Source organism: Schistocerca piceifrons, chromosome 3, assembly GCF_021461385.2.
Source record: "Schistocerca piceifrons isolate TAMUIC-IGC-003096 chromosome 3, iqSchPice1.1, whole genome shotgun sequence".
In the NCBI taxonomy this organism is placed as follows: domain Eukaryota; kingdom Metazoa; phylum Arthropoda; class Insecta; order Orthoptera; family Acrididae; genus Schistocerca; species Schistocerca piceifrons.
Genome location: NC_060140.1, coordinates 914,584,163 through 914,606,217, shown reverse-complemented (window position 1 = coordinate 914,606,217; position 22,055 = coordinate 914,584,163). Strand labels below are relative to the sequence as shown.

The 22,055-nt window shown below is 45.7% G+C and overlaps 1 protein-coding gene across 1 annotated transcript; it reads right to left on the bottom strand.

Annotated features, from left to right (window-relative positions):
• Positions 1–297: 297 nt before the first annotated feature.
• On the bottom strand, positions 298–19,889 carry LOC124789203 (spidroin-1-like). Its single transcript, XM_047256497.1, has 3 exons — positions 19,597–19,889; positions 4,892–4,991; positions 298–729 (listed from the first exon to the last, which is right to left on the bottom strand). Exons 1-3 carry the CDS (start codon positions 19,887–19,889, stop codon positions 298–300), a joined length of 825 nt encoding a protein of 274 aa, XP_047112453.1.
• Between the last annotated feature and the right edge of the window lie 2,166 nt (positions 19,890–22,055).

The window sequence follows — 22,055 nt, the reverse complement described above, 5'->3', positions numbered from 1 at the left end:
CTTCTCGTCGATATGAGACTGAGAAGACGAGAATGTCCCTTTTATCAGCGAAAGAACTTTACATTTACCGATGGAGATATAGCGTCATCTGTTTAGCAGTCACATACATAGGAAGCTGAACTAGATGTGAACTGGTGTATCTTGATGAAGTTCTGTTAATGGAGAAAACAAAACTGTGTTCATTTGCAAAAACTACATTTATTTATAAATAACTTTGTACAAATACATATGAGGTGTGTTTCATAAATAGCTACACGCGTCCGTCGGTCAGTCTCGGAGGGTCAGCAAGGCTGAGGGTCAGCCCAGGTGGTGTCCGGCCTTGAGCGCCAGGATGCTGGGGGCGGCCAGGCCGGCCCCCGCGTAGCCCAGGCCGGCAGGACCGTACGCTCCGGCCCCCGCGTAGCCGGCGGCGGCAGCCCCGGCGTAGGCGGCGCCGGCGTAGCCCGCGTAGGCGGCGCCGCTGGCGGCGTCGGCGGCGTTGACGGCGGCGTCGCGGGCGCGCGTCTCGGCCACGTAGGTGAGGTGCGCCTTGCGCGCGGCCGCCACCTCGGGGGTGTCGAAAGGCACGCCGCCGGGTCCGATCACGATGTTGGCCGGCGCGAAGTGGTGGGCGCCCGCGTAGCCGCCGTAGGCCGCAGGTCCGGCGTAGCCCGCGCCCAAGAAGCCGGGGGCGGCGCCCAGGAAGCCGGGCCTCGCCATGGCGGCGGAGAGCAGGCAGCTCAACACCGTCTGCAGGCAACAGTTGATCGACTAATGCGTGCAGACTGGTACACTTGTGTCTAGTAGATGGTAACTCCACACAAACAAGCGTACAACTTTCAAACGCAACAACTGCTCCAAGAGAACACTATACTTTCACCACTGAACCTAAGCTGTGCACGTACTCAGCTTGAGTGTATCTGGAAATTGGAGGAATAGATGTAAAGGAGATTAGGGTTTTACATCCCATAGAAATCGAGGTAATTAGAAACAGAGTCGAATGGTTTCTAGAACAGAGAAAGAAATCAACCTTGCTCCTCCAGAGGAACCATCCCAGCGTCTGCCTACAGCAATTTGGGGAAATTACGAAAAACCTAAATATATATTATCGGACGCGGGTCTGAACCACCGACCTCCAGACTGCCAGTCTAAATCATCCGGCGAAACGCCAAGCGCTGGCACGACGACGAGAACGTTAGAGCAGGGGGGGGGGGGGGGCCGTGAGACGACGGTAGCCGATAGTACACTAGGCCGACAGAGAGGCAGTAACGGCATCTACACGAAGAGGAAGTAAGCGCCGTGGCGCCTGGCCACGGCCCAGTTGAAGACAGAAATGATAATTGATTCAAGACCCTAAGCTGTCGACAGGCGTTGGTATACATCAACGATGACAGTGGAAAAAGTGTGCCCTGCCCGTGACTTGAACCCGGGATCTCTTACTTACATGGCAGACGCTCTATCCATCTTCTTTTTTTTTCATTTTGTTCGTTGTTGATCGTTGTGTTTAGTCGTTGCGGACGTCACATCACATCCGTTCAAGTTCGTTTGTTCATCCTTCCACTCAGTTTTTTATTACAGAGACCAACCGGCTCTCTGACCGAACACGCTGAGGTACCGTGCCGGCAATCTGAGCCAGCGAGGGTGCAAAGGATAGTGGGGCTGCAGGGATTTATCCTTTGCACATTCCCCATGAAATCCACATTCTCAGCTTAATGTCCACACACTACATTCATAGTGCCCCTGCCCATTACGCTCGTTAATCGCGGCAGAAAATCTTACCAAGAACAGATACCATCATCATATAGTTAAGGCTAACCGGCCATTGACCTTCTTCTGCTGTTCTGGATACACTCGCATTGCCTGAACTCTTACGGGACTCGGTAAGATTGTCTGCCTCAAGTAATGATTGTCATGGGCAGAGGCATTACGATTGCAGTGTGTAGACATTAAGTTGGGAATGTGGGTCTCACAGGGAATGTGCCAGGTATAAATTCCTGCAGTCGCGCTATGTGCCCTCGGTGGCTCAGATGGATAGAGCGTCTGCCATGTAAGTAGGAGATCCCGGGGTCAATTCCCGGTCGGGGCACACATTTTCAACTGTCTCCATTGATGTATATCAGCGCCTGTCTACAGTTTAGGGTCTTGATTTAATTATCATTTCATTCTAAGAGAATTGCATCGTCACCGGTGGTGTATGTTCTTTCGGACATGTCAGAAAGTACAGATACCACCCACATACAGTTGAAGACTAGCCGGTTTACGAACGCTGCAGCAGCGATTTAGCAGGCGTGTTGTTTCGCTTGTGTTGGAAATTGCGTATACTGAAGAGATGGCTACGTTCCATGTTGCAATTTACTTGCGACATTCCACTGCAAATTTCTCATAAGTTAAGTATTGTCATTTATCTTACTGTAATAAAAATTCAGTAATACGATTTGCTTGAATTGTTGTTTTGCGATCCGAGAAAGCAGATTTCCTAGGCACCCTATATTAGACAAGTGGGAACAGCAGAACACTAACTGCTGCGCCACCTCATTCGATTTGGAGGAGAAGCTGCAACAGTAAAATAACTAAACTAAACTCCTCACGAACAAGCCATGAACGCGCAACGGCACCGATCGGCTGCCGGGTCATCCTCAGCCCACAGGCGTAACTGGATGTGGATATAGAGGGGTATGTGGTCAGCACACTGCTCTCCCGGCCGCATGTCAGTTTCCGAGACCGGAGCCGCTGCTTCTCAACCAAGTAGCTCCTCAGTTTGAGGGCTGAGTGCACCCCGCTTGCCAAAAGCGCTCGGCAGACCGGATGGTCACTCATCCAAGTGCTAGCCCAGCCCAACAGCCCTTAACTTCGGTCTGACGGGAACCGGTGTTACCACTGCAGCAAGGCCGTTGGCCAACAGGAAAATATATGTACATAAAATAACCGTGCGACTGCTACGGTCGCAGGTTCGAATCCTGCCTCGGGCATAGATGTGTGTGATGGCCTTAGGTTAGTTAGGTTTAAGTAGTTCTAAGTTCTAGGGGACTGATGACCACAGCAGTTGAGTCCCATAGTGCTCAGAGGCATTTGAACCATTTGTACATAAAAAGATGTACATCTAAATTTGTCAGTGTCTATTATAACTGCAATAATGATAAAAATCTTAGCTTCATGCCCTCATAAGCATCGCTTCTCCAGACTTGGACCTCTTTTTTTTTTGCTATTTTCTTTAATTTTAGTCATCAGTCGTCTGATTGCAACCCATGACGTCAATCATAGGCTGGGTGCATTACAATCTCCTTCTTCCCCCACTGATTTTACCTTCAACAGGTCTCTCTAGTACTATGGAAGATATTCCCTGAGGTTGTTAAAGGTGTCCTATCATCCAGTCTCTTCTTCTTGCCAACGATAACTGGCCACAATTAGAGATTAGAGACAGCTTCCTTACACCCATGAATGCTTCGAACACTGTATTGGCTAGTGCTCCACAGTCCTAACTGAAGTTCTAAGGATGTGTGAGGGATTATAATAGAGTTGGACAGAAAAATTGGACCATTTTAGGTTTTGGAGGGTTTAAGGTACACGATGGCCTTTTTCTCCATTCAAAATAATACTCGACTAGAATAAATAACGAAGGGTAACGGAATGAGATTTTCACTCTGCAGCGGAGTGTGCGCTGATATGAAACTTCGTGGCAGATTAATACTGGGTGCCGGACCGAGACTCGAACTCGCGACCTTTGCTTTTCGCGTGCAAGTGCTCTACCAACGGAGCTACCCAAGCACGACTCACGCCACGTCCTCACAGTTTTAGTTCTGCCAGTACCTCGTCTCCTACCTTCCAAACTTTACAGAAGCTCTCCTGCGACCCTTGCTGAACTAGCGCCCCTGAAAGACAGGATATTGCGGAGACATGGCTTAGCCACAGCCTAGGGGATGTTTCCAGAATGAGATTTTCACTCTGCAGCGGAGTGTGCGCTGATATGAACCTTCCTGGCAAACTATGTTCCGGACCGAGACTCGAACTCGGGACCTTTGCCTTTCGCGGGCAAGTGCTCTGCTGCATTACCCGCGAAAGGCAAAGGTCCCGAGTTCGAGTCTCGGTCCGGCACACAGTTTTGATCTTCCAGGAAGTTTCAACGTAGAGTGACATTTAAGCTCCAAATCTATGGAGTTACATCTTAACGATGTTTTGGCACCCGTTTGCTCACGTTTATTGTTACTTCATCAAATGGTCAGAAAAGGACGCAGAAAGAAAAGAGTGTTTTTAGTGAGCGCGCACTGGAACGAAATTAGTCTTTGTGAACATTAATCTCACACATTACGTTCACTCATTTGTACTGTGGGTACCATAGCACGCATGGATTGCCACAGTGGAAATAGTGAAGTAGTTGTCCTAATAGCCGGCCGGAGTGTGCGTGCGGTTCTAGGCGCTGCAGTCTGGAACCGAACGACCGCAACGGTCGCAGGTTCGAATCCTGCCTCGGGCATGGATGTGTGTGATGTCCTTAGGTTAGTTAGGTTTAATTAGTTCTAAGTTCTAGGTGACTGATGACCTCAGAAGTTAAGTCGCATAGTGCTCAAAGCTATTTGAACCCTTTTTTTGTCCTAATAAACAAACAAAATCGCAAGATACGGGTGTAGCGGAAATGATGTAGTGAGGGTAGCAAGTGACTGCGAAAACAGCATTGCCCAATGAAAAGAGAGTTATCGCATAAAGTGTTGACCTAAACTGTGCATATGCACAACATCAGTGTGAGAGAATTCCCAGCTATTTGCAACTTTCTTGAAGAAAGTAAAGAAACGTTAAAGAACAGGTTGCTGTGAGAATGTCGTCGTTCAGCGCATCTATGTAAAAGTATAATTCGCAAGGCACGAAGGGCACGCCCTTGGAGCAGAACCTGGCTAGTCGAGGCCGGAGCGATACTCACCAGTACTTGCATCGTGGCTGTTGGACTTCCGGAGGAGGCTGCGATCGGCGACCGAATGTGCCTCAGCCGGCGCTGCGCGGCGTATTTATAGTGGGCGCCGCTGTTGGGTGCATCGCGGGAAAGTGAGAATCGGGAAATATGACGCCTTCATCGTGGGCGCAGGTCTTCAGGTGTTGGGCAGGGCGCGAGTACCCGCCCTCCGCGTCACTCAGTCAGCTGGCCTTGGCATTTCGAGCGCTGGAGCGGCCCCTCTCGCCTTGCTGCCCTAGGGAATACTGGGCGGTGCCATCCAGACGACGGTCTAGCCTCCATCTTCGTTCTCAGTTTGTTTCGAGTTACAGACACTATTCATTTTTTACAACAGTTTTGTTTTCTAACTGGGTGTTGTTGTGTCGTCTTGATCATCATCATTCATCCCCATTACGGTCAGAGGAAGGCAATGGCAAACCACCTCCGCTAGGACCTTGCCTAGTATGGTGGTGCGGGTTTCTACATCTACATCTGCATCAACATCCATACTCCGCAAGCCACCTGACGGTGTGTGGCGGAGGGTACCCTGAGTACCTCTATCGGTTCTCCCTTCTATTCCAGTCACGTATTGTTCGTGGAAAGAAGAATTGTCGGTATGGTTCTGTCTGGGCTCTAATCTCTCTGATTTTATCTTCATGGTCTCTTCGCGAGATATACGTAGGAGGCAGCAATATACTGCTTGACTCTTCGGTGAAGGTATGTTCTCGAAACTTCATCAAAAGCTCGTACCGAGCTACTGAGCGTCTCTGCTGCAGAGTCTTCCACTGGAGTTTATCTATCATCTCCGTAACGCTTTCGCGATTACTAAATTATCCTGTAACGAAGCGCTGCTCTCCGTTGGATCTTCTCTCTCTCTTCCATCAACCCTATCTGGAACGGATCCCATACTGTTGAGCAGTATTCAAGCAGTGGGCGAACAAGCGTACTGTAACCTACTTCCTTTGTTTTCGGATTTTTTATATGATCATTCCACTTTAAATCACTCCTAGTGCGTACGCCCAGATAATTTATGGAATTAACTGCTTCCAGTTCCTGACCTGCTATTTTGTAGCTAAATGATAAGGGATATATCTTTCTATGTATTCGCAGCACCTTACACTTGTCTACATTGAGATTGAATTGCCAATCCCTGCACCATGCGTCAATTCGCTGCAGATCCTCCTGCATTTGTGTACAATTTTCCATTGTTACAACCTCTCGATACAACACAGCATCATCTGCAAATAGCCTCAGTGAACTTCCGATGTCATCCACAAGGTCATTTATGTATATTGTGAATAGCAACAGTCCTACGACACTCCCCTGCGGCACACCTGAAATCACTCTTACTTCGGAGGACTTCTCTCCATTGAGAATGACATGCTGCGTTCTGTTATATAGGAACTCTTCAATCCAATCACACAATTGGTCTGATAGTCCATATGCTCTTCCTTTGTTCATTAAACGACTGTGGGGAACTGTATCGAACGCCTTGCGGAAGTCAAGAAACACGGCGTCTACTTGTGAACCCGTGTCTATGGCCCTCTGAGTCTCGTTGACGAATAGCGCGAGCTGGGTTTCACACGACCGTCTTTTTCGAAACCAATGCTGATTCCTACAGAGTAGATTTCTAGTCTACAGAAAAGTCTTCGTTACAGGATCATTTAGTAATCGCGAAAGCGTTACGGAGATGATAGATAAACTCCAGTGGAAGACTCTGCAGGAGAGACGCTCAGTAGCTCGGTACGGGCTTTTGTTAAAGTTTCGAGAACATACCTTCACCGAAGAGTCAAGCAGTATATTGCTCCCTCCTACATATATCTCGCGAAGAGACCATGAGGATAAAATCAGAGAGATCAGAGCCCACACAGAGGCATACCGACAATCCTCCTTTCCACGAACAATACGAGACTGGAATAGAATGGAGAACCGGTAGGGGTACTCAAGGTACCCTCGCCACACGCCGTCAGGTGGCTTGCGGAGTATGGATGTAGATGTAGATGTAGATGTAGAAACCTAGCCTGCACCTCTCATCAATGTGAGGAGTTTCCAGTAACGACACGTGGTTCGAATGCCACGTTTAACCTCTGGTCCCTATTCCACGGATGGATAACTGTTGTCGCTTAGGGACACGTAAGTCGCCGAAATGGCGTCGAGTAGAAAGACTTTCACCGAGCCATTGAGTCACATCAGATTATTATTACTATTATTATTATTATTGTTATTATTATTACCTATACGCACAATTAAGCTTGTACGGAGCCATCAGAGCCCGAATTCTACCGGCACTTGTCTGATTTTTATTAATTAATTAATTTATTTATTTTGACAAGATCAGAACTAACAGTCCCTCTCTCACATCTAAGTACTCATTTTACATAAATTTCCTTACATTTATTTACGATAATTATGGTTCAAACGGCTCTGAGCACTATGGCACTTAACCTTTGAGGTCATCAGTCGCCTAGAGCTTAGAACTAGTTAAACCTAACTAACCTAAGGACATGACACACATCCACACCCGAGGCAGGATTCGAACCTTCGACCGCATCGGTCTCTCGGTTCCAGACTGTAGCGCCTAGAAACGCTCGGCCACCCCGGTCGGCACGATAATTATGGTACATCTAATGTACAATATTATAACTGTAATTCAGAAAGGGTAAAAAAGACACGGCTTACACTCGCTCGTGAAAAGTGTAACAATAAAGACAAGTTACAAGAAGGGATATTTAAACCATGAGCAGTGGATGTGAGAAGAGGCATGGAGGAGGCAGAGAGAGAGACGAACGAGATAAAACATATTTTGCCGGCCGCTGGTGGGCGAGCGGTTGTAGGCGCTTCAGTCTGGAACCGCGCGACCGCTACGGTCGCAGGTTCGAATCCTGCCTCGGTCATGGATGTGTGTGATGTCCTTAGGTTAGTTAGGTTTAAGTTGTGGTAAGTTCTATGGGACTGATGACCCGAGATGTTAAGTCCCATAGTGCTCAAAGCCATTTGAACCATTTTTAAAAACATAATTCGTCTACATCTACATGATTACTCTGCAGTTCACACTTGAGTGCTTGGCGCAGGGTTCAGCGAACCATTTTCATACTACTTTTCTACCATTTCACTCTCGAATGGTGCGTGGGAAACAGGAATACAATCTTTCCCTTCGAGCCCTGATTTCTCTTATTTTATTATGATGATCATTTCTTCCTACGTAGGTGGGTGACAAAATATTTTCGTATTCGGAAGAGAAAGTTGGTGATTGAAATTTCGTAAACAGATCTCGCCGCAAAGAAAGCTGCCTTTGTTTCAGTGACTGCCACCCCAACTCGTGTATCATATAAGTGAAACTCTCACCACTATTGCACAATAACATGAAACGTACTGCCCTTCTTTGCACTTTTTCGATGTCCTCCATCGATCCTACCTAGTATGGATCCACACCGCGCAGATTCTTAAAGACTGGAGAAAAAAATGGCGTCATCGAGTGAGAAATGAAAGTAGAACGAAGCGTAAATGGGGAGAATCATTTCCTTTACTCTTTGACAGAGGGGAAACTGGTGGTGTACATCAACTATGGGGAAACATTATGAGTGTGACAGAAGGAACTACTTCATCTTCTTCTTAAAAGCATTGGAGCATATAATTGTGCTGGGACTGAGGGTTAGTTTGTTCCCGAGGCGGACAGAAAGAACATAGAACGTTATTACGAAAATTTTTGTCTTCTTCGCGGGCTTATCTAGGCTCATAGTTAAGTTAGAATTTGTGTTTCGATTACGATGAGATTACAGGTACTTAATCTCTAATGCGAGGTGCTAGGGAGCATGGGCACCGAGGAGCCGATGATGTAAACATAGTGTATGGTAGTGACGCACCTTAGCTGGCAGCAACTTACATAACTGGGTGTATGAGTCACTGATATAATGAAATAGATGGGTATTCGCAGTTATAGCGCACAGCACACACAAGCATCCATGGTTAGTTCTAGGCGGCTACTGTTCTCACTACTCGTCCGTGGTGGATTACATCACGACACTGGAGGTTCGGGACAACGGCTGACTACAATTGTTTACGTGTTACACCCTGAGGAAATACGAAACGTTTTAAGGGCATAGAGGCAAGCGTGAGTCTTCCCGCGTGTGGCAACTGTAGCTCCTACCCAGCTGAGACGCACATCCAAAGCTACACCCAAGTTCTTCACTATTTTCTGATAAGGTTATTTCTTTATTTTTTACACTGTAGCGTGCTACCTACGTTTTAAACACAGTCTGTATTGTTTCTTACACAATCTGTTACTATCAACAGCAATTATTTTCTCTACATCGGCAACCAACGACAGGATTTTTGATAAGTTACTGGAATACCGTTGGGAATAATAAGAAGCTAATTTTTCGAGTAATTCAGAACTTGTTAATTTCTAATGAGATACTTAAATTACTTACGACTTTCTCACATTTAATTTAAGTTACGGGTTTTGCACCCATCTTAACAACGAAGGCCCGTAGGTCGTTGTCTTGCGGTAGCGTTCTCGATTCCCGCGCACGGGGTCCCGGGTCCGATTCCTGGCGGGATCAGGGATTTTCCCTGCCTGTAGATGACTGGGTGTTGTTGTATCGTCTGCATCATCATCATTCATCCCTATTACGGTCGGAGGAAGGCAATGGCAAACCACATCCGCTAGGACCTTGCCTTGTCGGCGGTGCGTGTCTCCCGCATCGTTCTCTGTGCTCCGCGGAGTATGCGACCTCATCATCCTAATAGTGAAGACTTGACGATGGCAGTGTTGATGTCTTCAGGTATGGCGCTTAGGTAAAGCTGGAGATCGTCTCCGTAGAAATGATGTTTACGTAGATAAGTATTTAGATAGTTTTATAGGTTGCGAAATAATTCTTTGTTTCTTCTCTTCATCTGTTGAGATGAAGATGACCGCTGGCTGGTCGAAACTTGTTACAGCGTTGCGAAATAAAGTTCCAAATGCATCGTAAATAATACAAAATAAATTAGTCTTTTCGGTTGAGCATCCATTTGGTGTATGTGTCAAATGGGCTCCTATTATTTGTTAACTCTGTGTTGCCTACGTAACATCTCTCTACGGTCTGAAATGCCAATGGCCTTGTCACGTAGAATACGCCCTCATACATTCTCGAACGACCACCAAAGTTAGGCAAAGTCAGGCGCAGTGAGTATTTGGATGGGTACCCGTCAGGTACTCCTGGTGCCGTTGGCTCAGAGACACACAATTCGCGGATTTGGAGGCCAACTGAATGCCTTGCACCAGTTCGGTGAAACGAATGTACAAAATTTTGCTGCAAGGGTCTCTATGTTACGAGACTCATTTATTCCCGTATTTCGACTGGTTTTTAATTTATTTTCGATACATTTAGGAGCCTTGTATCTTCCTCTTCCAAGAGCAACCACGTTTAAGGGCATGAACGTTCTTAAAGCAGTTATCCACAGCGTGGCGCAAAAGGTCATAAGGAGTCCAGAGACGGATAGCCATAGTTTACTGACCAGTCATGTTGCCTGCGCGGTCGCCTTCTACGTAGTACATGACAGAAAGGTATTCAGTGTTCCCAGGGTGCAATGTTTTTTGCCAGAGAGGCATTTCTGAATAACAGCTGTTAAACTTTATGGAGGCACAATCAGACGACAATAAGGAGCAGGTACCGTAATGGAATTTTCGAAAGCGAACGGAACGGAACGAAGCGATGACCCCTGAGGAGGGCGATCGGCGCGGCCCACTCCACTTTCTGCTCGGCCGGCCAGCCGGGGGCGGCGGGTGGGGGCAGCGGGGGCGGTGTCGCAAGACTGGCCACACAGCCGCCCCCGGGTCACGGTCTCGTCCGCCACTCCTCCACTCCGGACTGCTCTCCAAGAGGCCGCTAAATATCACGGGTTCACATCCCGACGATAAAAGGGAACTCTACGACTCAGAACCACGCCCACCGGGGCCAGCTCGGCGAAGCAACAAATCCTCTTTCGTGAATAGCGACACATCGCCCAGAATGGGAAGCTACATCTACTCTTAGCAAGCGATCTTATGGTGGTGGAGGGCAATTTGTTTATCACTGCCACTTCTCCCTTTTCTTGTTCCAGTCGCTAAAGTTGCGCTAGAAGAGCTGTTGTTGGCACACTTTCGTGTGAGCTTGAATCCTCGCGAGATATACGTAGTAGAAAGCAGTATATTGGTTGGCTCTTCTAGAAACGTAAGCTCTCGGAATTTTTAAAGCAAACCACACCGTGAAATGGATCGCCTCTCCTGCGGCATCGTCTTTCACTGGGTTTGGGTGAGCATCTCCGTGACGCATTCACGCTTGCCAAATGAACCTGTAACGAAACGCAATGTTATTCCTTGAACCCACTCTACTTCCTGTACCATTTCTCTTACTTACATGTCCCAAACTGACGAACAATACTCAAATACTTGTAGAATTAGGACTTTGAAAGCTACCTGCTTTGTGGTTGGATGACACTTCCTGACGGCTCTGCCAATGAATCTGTCAGCATATGTCTTACATGCACTAGGTTTTATGTAGTATTTCCACTTTAAATCGCTCCCTACGCTTACTCCCAGTATTTAATGCATACGACTGCTTCCACTGATTGTCTTGCAGTCGTATAATCAAATAATAATAAATGTGCATAATATTTATGCACAGGACGTAATATTTGCTCGGGTCACGATCGACTGATAATCCCTGCACCAAGTGTCGGTCCTCCGTAGATGTTCCTGCATTTCATTACAATTTTCAAGGATTGCGGCTTCTCTGTATACAACAGTGTCATCCGAGAAACGTCTCACGAAACGTGAGCTTATTCACTACGTCATTTACACGTGATATTGTCAAAAGCAGTGGTGCCGCAATTCACCTTTCGGGTACGCCTGAAGTTATCTTCACCTCTGAAAATTTCTCTCCGTTAAGAAAGACACGATGTGCTGTGTTTACTCGAAAGACTTCCATCCAAAGACGGAGCTGATACAATAACACTCCAAACGCTCGTAATATTTCGTTAGGGGTCTGTGCGTAACTGTGTCGCAAGTCTTCCGGAAGTCCAGGAACACAGCTTTAGACTGGGCCCCAACATTTACTGCTTTCTGACACCAATAATTTGAAGTCGCCCACTTATAATCCAACTTCTGAAAAATAAGGCATCCGATAACAGCCAGTAACACCAAGTAGGCAATATCGAGGTTGGAAATGCGACAAATTACGTAGGTCTGCTGAAACTTAGAGGTTAGATTTGCAGCGCAGCATCATTTAGATTCATGGGAAATATAATTTAGATTCATGGGAAATATAGCATGCCTTCTTCCATCATTTGACTCCTTCTTGACATGTTTTTAGTTCAAAATAGTATCGCTAACGAATGGCAGGAGAACTTTCGCTGAAATGCGACGAGTACTACTACACTACCGTTAGCCACTCGTGGCAGTCTTTCATGTGCAGGTTGGTCCGCCCCCGATAGCTGAGTGGTCAACGTGACAGATTGTCTATCCTAAGGGCTCGGGTTCGATTCCCAGCTGGGTCGGAGATTTTCTCCGCTCAGGGACTGGGTGTTGTGTTGTCCTCTTCATCATTTCATCCCCATCAAAGCACAAGTCGCCGAAGTGGCGTCAAATCGAAAGACTTGCACCTGGCGAACTGTCTACCCGACGGGAGGTCCTCGTAACACGACATTTATTTATGTGCCAGAAGGCTTCCTCCAACCCCGATATTTCAGCTTGTGGAGGGGGGACGATCGCATCTGTCGCTGCTTATTTTCCTTTTCCTGTTTTCTGAGGTTTTGTGTACTTTCTTCTGTGTTTGACGTCTGATGAGCTTGTCTGTTGCCAGTCAGAATTTATCGTTAGGCCCTATAGCCGTAATGCGCAGCACTATTTTAAATTTGTTCTTCAAAATGGTTCAAATGTCTCTGAGCGCTATGGGATTCAACATCTGAGGTCATCAGTCCCCTAGAGCTTAGAACTACTCAAACCTAACTAACCTAAGGACATCACACACATCCATGCCCAAGGCATGATTGGAACCTGCGACCGGAGCGGTCGGGCGGTTCCAGACTGTAGCGCCTAGAACCGCTCGGCCACACCGGCCGGCATTTGTACTTCCTCAGACTTACCCACTTATTGTGAAAGAGCCTTTTCTGAAGAAAAAAAAACATATGCTGAGAGAAAAATCAATTCACTTCTTAGGCTATGTAATTCTTTCGTTGTTTTACACAACAAAATCAGCTCTTAGGGAAGAGTGCTGGTTTCACATTGCCAACGTTCTTCTTATATAACACACAGTACTATTCAACTTGATAGAGTCATTAGCAACATAACCATTTCATTTTTACTGGGATTCCGACAGTCGTCCAGAGACAAGGAAAAGTACTCACCTTTAGTGGGACAATTCCTCGCGTGACGTACTTCCCTTGCATAAGGGTACTTGCATTAGCTTCCAATTACCACGGTACCCTTCTGGTCTAATATGTGTTAACAATGAAACTAGTTGGCACCTTCTTTCACTGAGCAATTCTTTCCAATTTTTATACAAACCTTAATGTTGACTGTATTTTGTAGTTGAAAACATTGTAATACTCGTTGCCCCTTCATTTATTTCAGAACGAGTGCTAATGATCAAGCAGATGAGCGGCCAGGACAAAAAAAATAAAATATATATATATATATATATATATATATATATATATATATATATATGTATATATATATAGTTTGTTGAGATGCAATGAGGCTAAAACAAAGTATAAATCTGTGGAAAACACGAAGATGATATTAAACTAACACAGGCGACGTGTAGCTGTGGCGATTACTATTTTGTGGGAAACTCCAGTACTCTAAGAGCTGCACTTCTACATAAGGCTTAACTTTCAGAAAATAATTTATAATAAACATTCCGAAGTAGAGGAAGTATCAGGGAATGACAAGCTGTTGTGCCATTTGTCCTGTAGTGATACGGAAACAGCGGAAAATCCCTAGTTGGAATTATGACAACACTCAGACATCCATGACAAGTCTGAATGACATATAGATGTTGCGGAAAGTACATCTCACTCGTGTTGGGGTCGTCAGTGATTGTTGAAACGTTTCAGCTGTCAATATTTTATTTTCTGGCACAAATATCAATACGATATTACTAGGTTCGATTACTCTACTCTACAATAATTTGCAACTGGCAGTTAATATGTGTTTTGGTGTATAGAATTAAAATCTAAGTTTCAGAATGTTCTAGCACGTAAGATTTTTGAGTTTTAAGAATTTTTATTGTTTATTCTTCATTTTATATATTCACTGTTCACTTGTTTTTTGTTTAGACTTCTATCATTTTTAATTTTTGTTTTAGATCAGTTGGTACTTTCTTTGTTCAGTATTTCCATGTGCCGAATCCAATGTGTTAAGGCTATCTAAAGATATCAATAGTCCGATGAGGCCCCTAGGTAAACAACATGACCCACAAAAGTGTTGACTCTATGCTGATTCCAATAAAACCGACTTAAAATCGCTACTACTGCATAATGGTGATACGCTTCCATCAATGCATTTGGCTTGTGCAGTGGACATGAAAGAAACTTATGAAACCATGACTTTGCTACTAGAGGCAATCGCATGTAAAGACCTTGACTGGCAACTTTGCTGTGATTCAAAACTTGTTGCACTCCTTATAGGTTTACATGGTGGTATCACGAAACTCTGCGGTTTTTTGTGCCTATGGGACAGTCATGACAGCAAGGACCATCGTAGAATGAAGCAATGACCTACAGGGAAATAATATGTTACTGGAAAGAAAAATGTGAAAAATACTCCATTGACTGAGCCCGATAAAACCATATCAAGTTGGGCCTTATTAAGAACTTTGTTAAAGGTGTGGATAAAATAGGTCGAGCCTTCGATCATTCGAAAGAAAAGTTATCTCGACTGAGAGAAGCAAACCTTAAAGAAGATATATATTTTTGGACCACAAATGAGAAAACTAATGATACAACATTTGGTACCAGACTCTAAAATATGCAATCAGCTGCTTGGTGACTTTTCAAAGTAATTGTGAAAGGCTTTTTTGGGCGACGAAAGAGATTATGGCTATGTCTCTATTGCGGATAGTCAGTTAGACAGTTACAAGAACTTGGGGTGAAGAACGTCAATTAAAATTTACTTTTTTCATTCCGCGTTAATTTGTTTTCCAGAACTTTTGGGAACCAGAAGCGTGAGTGGGGTGAACGCATAGCAGGGCCACTGGAGTACTTCGATGATGGGTGATTACTACTGGTGGCTTTTAATGGAGAGTGATGAAATGGCATAAGGAGAGTATCGTTGGCACTTTTTTCGAATTCCAAAGAAGATTAAAGTTGAAAATATGTTGTGAACTAATGTAGACGTTCTGGTGGCGTCATGTTCACGTGTACCTTTTAAATAGTATTGAGTTGTAAAGTTCTGAAGAATTTTTTCTTGTCTGTTTTAATTCTGTCAATGTTCGCCAGTATGGGTTTTGATTCTGCTCCCTATTTAGGAACCGTGAAGAGATAGACAGAAACAAATTTTACCAGTTAATTCAGAACCCCAAATTTAGGTACATCCACCCATTTACAGACCAAATGGCGAAAAATGCAATATCTTAGAATGGCAATTTTCCGCCTGGACTGCTAAAGTTTACTTATTCATCACGATCGTGATGTTGGCTTATTAAGACAGTTTCAACAGACAGATCACTAAGAACTGCCTCAACGCATTTTTGCTTTTAAAGGACAGTTTTCTCGAAATATTACATGTGTATAAGGCAACAGGAACGTAAGTCATTAATATATAAGAACGTTGCACTTCGTGCAAATACCGGCTACCGAATCCGTGTGATCTGCGCACCTAAGTTTCACTATGCTTCCACCAGGTGTGACATTCGACAACTAAAGCTCTACGTTCGTTCTGGGTGCTACTAGCAGACATCGTGTCTATGGCATCATAAGCCGAAATCACGATGCAGGTGAATAAATAAACTTTTGACAGTTCACACGGAAAAAATCCTTTCTAAATTCATATGGTTCAAAAAATGTGTGTGAAAACTTATGGGACTTCACTGCTAAGGTCATCAGTCCCTATGCTTACACACTACTTAACCTGAATTATCCTAAGAACAGACACACACATCCATGCCCGAGGGAGGACTCGAACCTCCGCCGGGACGAGCTGCACAGTCCTCAAATGGTTCAAATGGCTCTGAGCACTATGGGACTTAAATTCTGAGATCATCAGTCCCCTAGAACATAGGATTACTTAAACCTAACTAACCTAAGGACGTCACACACATCCGTGGCCGAGGCAGGATTCGAGCCTGCGACCGTAGCGGTCGTGCGGTTCCAGACTGTAGCGCCTAGAACCGCTCGGCCACACCGGCCGGCTTTTCTAAATTACCAGTTTTTTCCGTCACTAGCCATCGTCAGAAAATTACACATATCTACATCTGCATCTACTTGGCTACTTGCAGTTCACACTTAAGTGGCCTGGCAGTGGGTTCTTTGAACCGCCTTCAGGCTACTTCTGCATCGTTCCATTCTCTGGCAGCTCGTAGGAAAAATGAACACTAAAATCTTTCAGTACGGGCCCTGATTTCTCTTGTTTTGTTATGATGATTATTTCTTCCTATGTATGTTGGCGACAGAAAAATCTTTTCACATTCAAAGGAGAGAGATAGTGATTCAAATTGACTGAAATTTCGTGAAAAGATCTCGTCGCAACAAAGTATTTTTTTTTTTAACCCTCCGTCGCTCGCGCGGATTACACTCGTTTTCAGTATCTTTCTGTTAACTCTCCAGCAGTTAGCTCCAATCATTGTTGGCTTTCAGTTATGATAGATAAATGGTTTATGAAACATTATTGTAGTCTGGAGGACACCAGTCATCCGAGCGAGCTCTGCTGCCACAATCTGAAATAAAGTAAGTCTACTTTATTGCTTTACTAGATTCAGCCGATCTTTCATGTGCATAAATTTGGGCTTATTGAAACTGACTGCAGTTACCTTCCGTGTTACCTGGTATTCTCTTTATTTTTAGATTTAGGAAGAAATGTCAAAAGCAGAAAAGCCTCGGACAGAGTTTAGTAGAGATCCTAATGTGTGGTTGGAATGGTTCAATGACCTCAGTGACGAAGAAGCTCACAGTGATAGCGCTGACTCAGAGACTGAAGACTGTGTTCATGAAAGTGGTCATGATTCAGGAACAGAACAAGAAGTGCCAGAGAATGATGAATATGAGTCACAGGAAGAAGTAACTCAAGAGCATGCATTACTTTTAGGGAAATATGGAATAACTAAACTGAGGAAACATAAATATCCTACCATTGTTAGAACCTGATCTTGTAGTATTATTACGCATTTGCCTGGACCAAAACATCAAGCTCGTGTAAAACAGAAATAGAAATTCTGAATTTGTTCTTGGATGTAAACATAAAAGCATTGTCGCAACATGCACAAATATATCGGTCAGTGAAGTTCATCGTAACTTCTCTAGGTAAAGGGATGCCATAGAGATCAGAGCTTTCATTGGTTTGTTATGTCTGTGGAGATCTTTGAGATGTTCTAGGAAGAGTATATCGAAATTTTGGGATCACTCAAAGAGAAACGGACTTGAATCGTGTTATTTATGCATAAGTGAAAACTGATTCAGGTTTCTGTTGAGATGTCTTAGGTTTGATAATATCCGTGATAGAGGTGAGAGGTGTTCGCAGAGAGACTGACAAGTTGGCTCCTATCAGAGAGGTTCAAAAATAGTTCAAATGGCTCTGAGCACTAGGGGACTTAACATCTGAGGTCATCAGTCCCCTAGAACGTAGAACTACTTAGACCTAACTAACCTAAGGACATCACACACATCCATGCCCGAGGCAGGATTCGAACCTGCGACCGTAGCGGTCGCGCGGTTCGAGACTGAAGCGCCTAGAACCTCTCGGCCACTCAGGCCGGCTATCAGAGAGGTACTTGAACAAATCACGAAAAATTGCCAAAAATATTTTTCACCTTGGCATTTAGAGGAAACTGCCCATTCCATTCAGGCAATAAATATATCCCTAGCAAACCAGCAAAGTAAGGGTTAGAAGTGTTTGCTTTGGTTGATGTAAAAATAGCTTACACTTTGAATATAGAACCGTAAGTTGGTAGGCAACCAGAGGGATTATGTAATGCCAGTAATTTAGCTGAAGATATTGTACTTCAAATGGTCGAACTGTTTCAAACGTTACAGAATACACTACTGGCCATTAAAATTGCTACACTACGAAGATGACGTGCTACAGACGCGAAATTTAACCGACAGGAAGAAGATGCTGTGATATGCAAATGATTAGCTTTTCAGAGCATTCACACAAGGTTGCTGCCTATGGCGACACCTACAACGTGCTGACACGAGGAAAGTTTCCAACCGATTTCTCATACACAAACAGCAGTTGGCCGGCGTTGCCTGGTGAAACGTTGTTGTGACGGCTCGTGTAAGGAGAAGAAATGCGTACCATCACGTTTCCGACTTTGATAAAGTTCGGATTGTAGCCTATCGCGTTTGCGGTTTAACGTATCGCGACATTGCTGCTCGCGTTGGTCGAAATCCAATGACTGTTAGCATAATATGGAATCGGTGGGTTCATGAGGGTAATACGGAACGCCGTTCTGGATCCCAACGGCCTTGTATCACTAGCAGTCGACATGACAGGCATCTTATCCGCACGGCTGTAACAGATCGTGCAGCCACGTCTCAATCCCTGAGTCAAGAATTGGCGACGTTTGCAAGACAACAACCATCTGCAGGGACAGTTCGACGACGTTTGCAACAACGTGGACTATCAGCTCGGAGACCATGGCTGCGGTTACCCTTGACGCTGCATCAGAGACAGGAGCGCCTGCAATGGTGTACTCAACAACGAACCTGGGTGCACGAATGGCAAAACGTCATTTTTTCGGACGAATCCAGGTTCTGTTTACACCATCTTGATGGTCTCATCCGTGTTTGGCGTCATCGCGGTGAACGCACATTGGAAGCGTGTATTCGTCATCCCCATACTGGCGTATCACCCGGCTTGATGGTATGGGGTACCATTGGTTACACGTCTCGGTCAACTCTTGTTCGCACTGACGGCAGTTTGAACAGTGTACGTTACATTTCAGATATGTTACGACCCGCCGAAGTGGCCGATCGGTTCTAAGCACTTCAGTCTGGAACCGCGCGACCGCTACGGTCGCAGGTTCGAATCCTGCCTCGGGCATGGATGTGTGTGATGTCCTTAGGTTGGGTAGGGTTAAGTAGTTCTAAGTTCTAGGGGACTGATGACCTCAGATGTTAAGTCCCATAGTGCTCAGAGCCATTGCTGAACCGCGCGAGTGAGCGTGTCACGAATTTTCGCGCGAGTAACGGAGGCTTAATGATTACCATCGCAACTCGCTTATCACATCCGTTCGACTCTCTCCGTAGTTCACTCCAACCACGGAGGACAACGTGATTTCCACAGTGGTTGAAGTGTGCTATGGCATCTGCCCCGCGTTCTGAAGATGTGCAGTAACAGCCGAAACGGTACTGTGTGTGAATGTGCAGGCAGATGAACTGTTTTCAAAACAAAGCGGCTGTTTACTGGTCAGCGTGCCGGCCGGCACGCCCTCGCTTCGGTCCCAGTCGGCAGACAGGCCTTGTGTGTGTGTGTGTGTGTGTGTGTGTGTGTGGCAGTGACCCGCAGCGCTTACGCACGCTGCGCGCTGCAGGTGCAGCGACCGGCCGTTGCCCCGCCTAACTGGCTGCGCGGCCTTGCCGGCGCACCTGCGGCCTGACGACAACACGTGTCTGGCTGGGCTGCCGTGAACTTGGCCGCGGCTGGCGCGGCGGCCGTGACTCGGTGCGGGATGCGCTGCCGTAACGACCGGCGCTTTCCCTCGGTGGAGCGAGGTCGGGATGCGCTGCCGTAATCGGAGGCTCGCCACTCTCTCCTCGGCGGATCAAGGTCGTGATGCAACCGCCACACCGGGAGGCCGCAGCGCATCACGATCACCCGTTGGCACGGTCGCCACTTGCCTTCCAGCGCCGGCAGCTTCGCGGCCGGCGCATCTTCAGCACACTAGCCACCTTAGTTGTGGCCTTCCACGTGTGAAGAAAATTGCCAAATGTATTTTGACACTGGAAACGTTCACCCCCATACTGACCTACATTTCGCCGGACGGGGTGGCCGAGCGGTTCTAGGTGCTATAGTGTGGTGCCGCGCGACCACAACGGTCGCAGGTTTGAATCCTGCCTCGGGCATCGGTGTGTATGACGTCCTTAGGTTAGTTAGTTTTAAGTAGTTCTAAGTTCTAGGGGACTGATGACCTCAGAAGTTAAGTCCCATAGTGCTCAGAGCCATTTGAACCACTTGACCTACATTTCCATGCACCTGTCGGTCACAAATTTAATTACAGGTATTGGAAAAAATTGGTTAGACACTGGACTCGCATTCGGGAGGACGACGGTTCAATCCCGCGTCCGGCCGTCCTGATTTAGGTTTTCCGTGATTTCCCTAAATCACTGGAGGCAAATGCCGAGATGATTCCTCTGAAAGGGCACGGCCGACTTCCTTCCCCATCCCTCCCTAATCCGATGAGACCGATGTCCTCGCTGTCTGGTCTCCTTCCCCAAACAACCCAACCCCTATTGGAAAAAAAATGGATACGCTGGGCGACCTACGCGCTAGATGGGGATGAAATGATGTTGAAGACAACACAACGCCCAGTCCCTGAGCGGAGAAAATCTCCGACCCAGGCTTGAATCGAACTCGGGCCCATAGAACGGAAATCCGTCACACTGACCATTTTTTTTTTTTAATTTTATTCGTTGTTGACCGATGTGTTTGGTCGCTGCGGACGTCACATGACATCCGGTCAAGTTCGTTTTGTTGATCCTTCCACTTAGTACTTTTTTTTTTTTTTAACCAGCTCTCTGACCGAACACACTGAGCTACTGTGCGGGCTGACCACTCAGCTATCGGGGCGGACATTACAGGTACTGGAAGTGATTTAGTTCGAGCGTAGAGAGTATATACAGGCACAGTCGGACTTTTCGGCATCCCCTTCCCCTCTCCTCTCTTCTACTTTATTTTTTCGACATTTTTAGTTTTCAAACATTTTTGTGTTCTCTTATGGAATTAAGATTCCATATTACTCAAAAATTAAAAAAAAAACAATTATTTTATTACAGTCAACCCGTAATAATTGGAGCATCGATAAATAATTTTTTTTCGAAAAGTCGTACTTGGCAGATCCCTTAAAATATGTTCGATCGATCTAAGAAATGTTATTGGTTTTGGCATACTCGACAGATCGAAGCAGTCTTCATAATTGACAGCCGTGCAAACACTATATAATTTGAAATCAGTAATTTTGGAACTCAGTGATTCGAACTGTTTCAACAACGTTTCAGATTACTATTTTGTCATTAAGCCTTCCATCACACTCAACTGATAATGTGTAACGTACTACACTACACAAAAGAGTTCCAAAAATGGCTTCAAACAACTACAACTGTCATTGAAGGGGATTCTGTCATTCACACTATCAAACTTCCTGAAGCAGAAAGACAGGATTGCTGAAGACTTAGGCTATTATATGGAGGGAAGAAATGGACTCGCCGTTGTCAGGTCTGTTATTGCTGCTTCAATGGCAGGTTATCAAGATTTAAGTGAGTTTGAACGTGGTGTTATAGTCGGCAAACAAGCGATGGGACACAAAATCTCCGAGGTTGCGATGAAGTGGGGATTTTCCCGTACGACTATTTCGCGAGTGTACCGTGAATATCAGGAATCGAGTAAAACATCAAATCTCCGACATCGCTGCGGCCGGAAAAAGATCCTGCAACAACGGGGCCAACGACGACTGAAGAGAATCGTTCAACGTGACACAGGTGCCACCTTTCCGCAAATCGCTGCATATTTCAATGCTGGGCAATCAACAAGTGTCATCATGCGAACCATTCAACGAAACATCATCGATATGGGCTTTCAGAGTCGAAGGCCCACTCGTTCACCCTTGATGACTGCACGGCACAAAGTTTTAAGCCTCGCCTGGGCACGTCAACACTGACATTGGCAGTTGATGACTCGAAACATGTTGCCTCGTCGGGCGAGTCTCGTTTGAAAATGTATCGAGCGGATGGACGTGTGCGGGTATGGAGACAACCT

Excerpts from the sequence above, each read along its gene's own strand:
- LOC124789203 (XM_047256497.1), bottom strand. The coding sequence starts at position 19,889 with ATGCGCTGCGGCCTCCCGGTGTGGCGGTTGCATCACGACCTTGATCCG. Across the intron at positions 4,992-19,596 it reads ACCTGCAGCGCGCAGCGTGC|CGGCGCCCACTATAAATACG; the intron begins GTAAGCGCTGCG and ends TGCACCCAACAG. Across the intron at positions 730-4,891 it reads CAGCCACGATGCAAGTACTG|ACGGTGTTGAGCTGCCTGCT; the intron begins GTGAGTATCGCT and ends TGTTGCCTGCAG.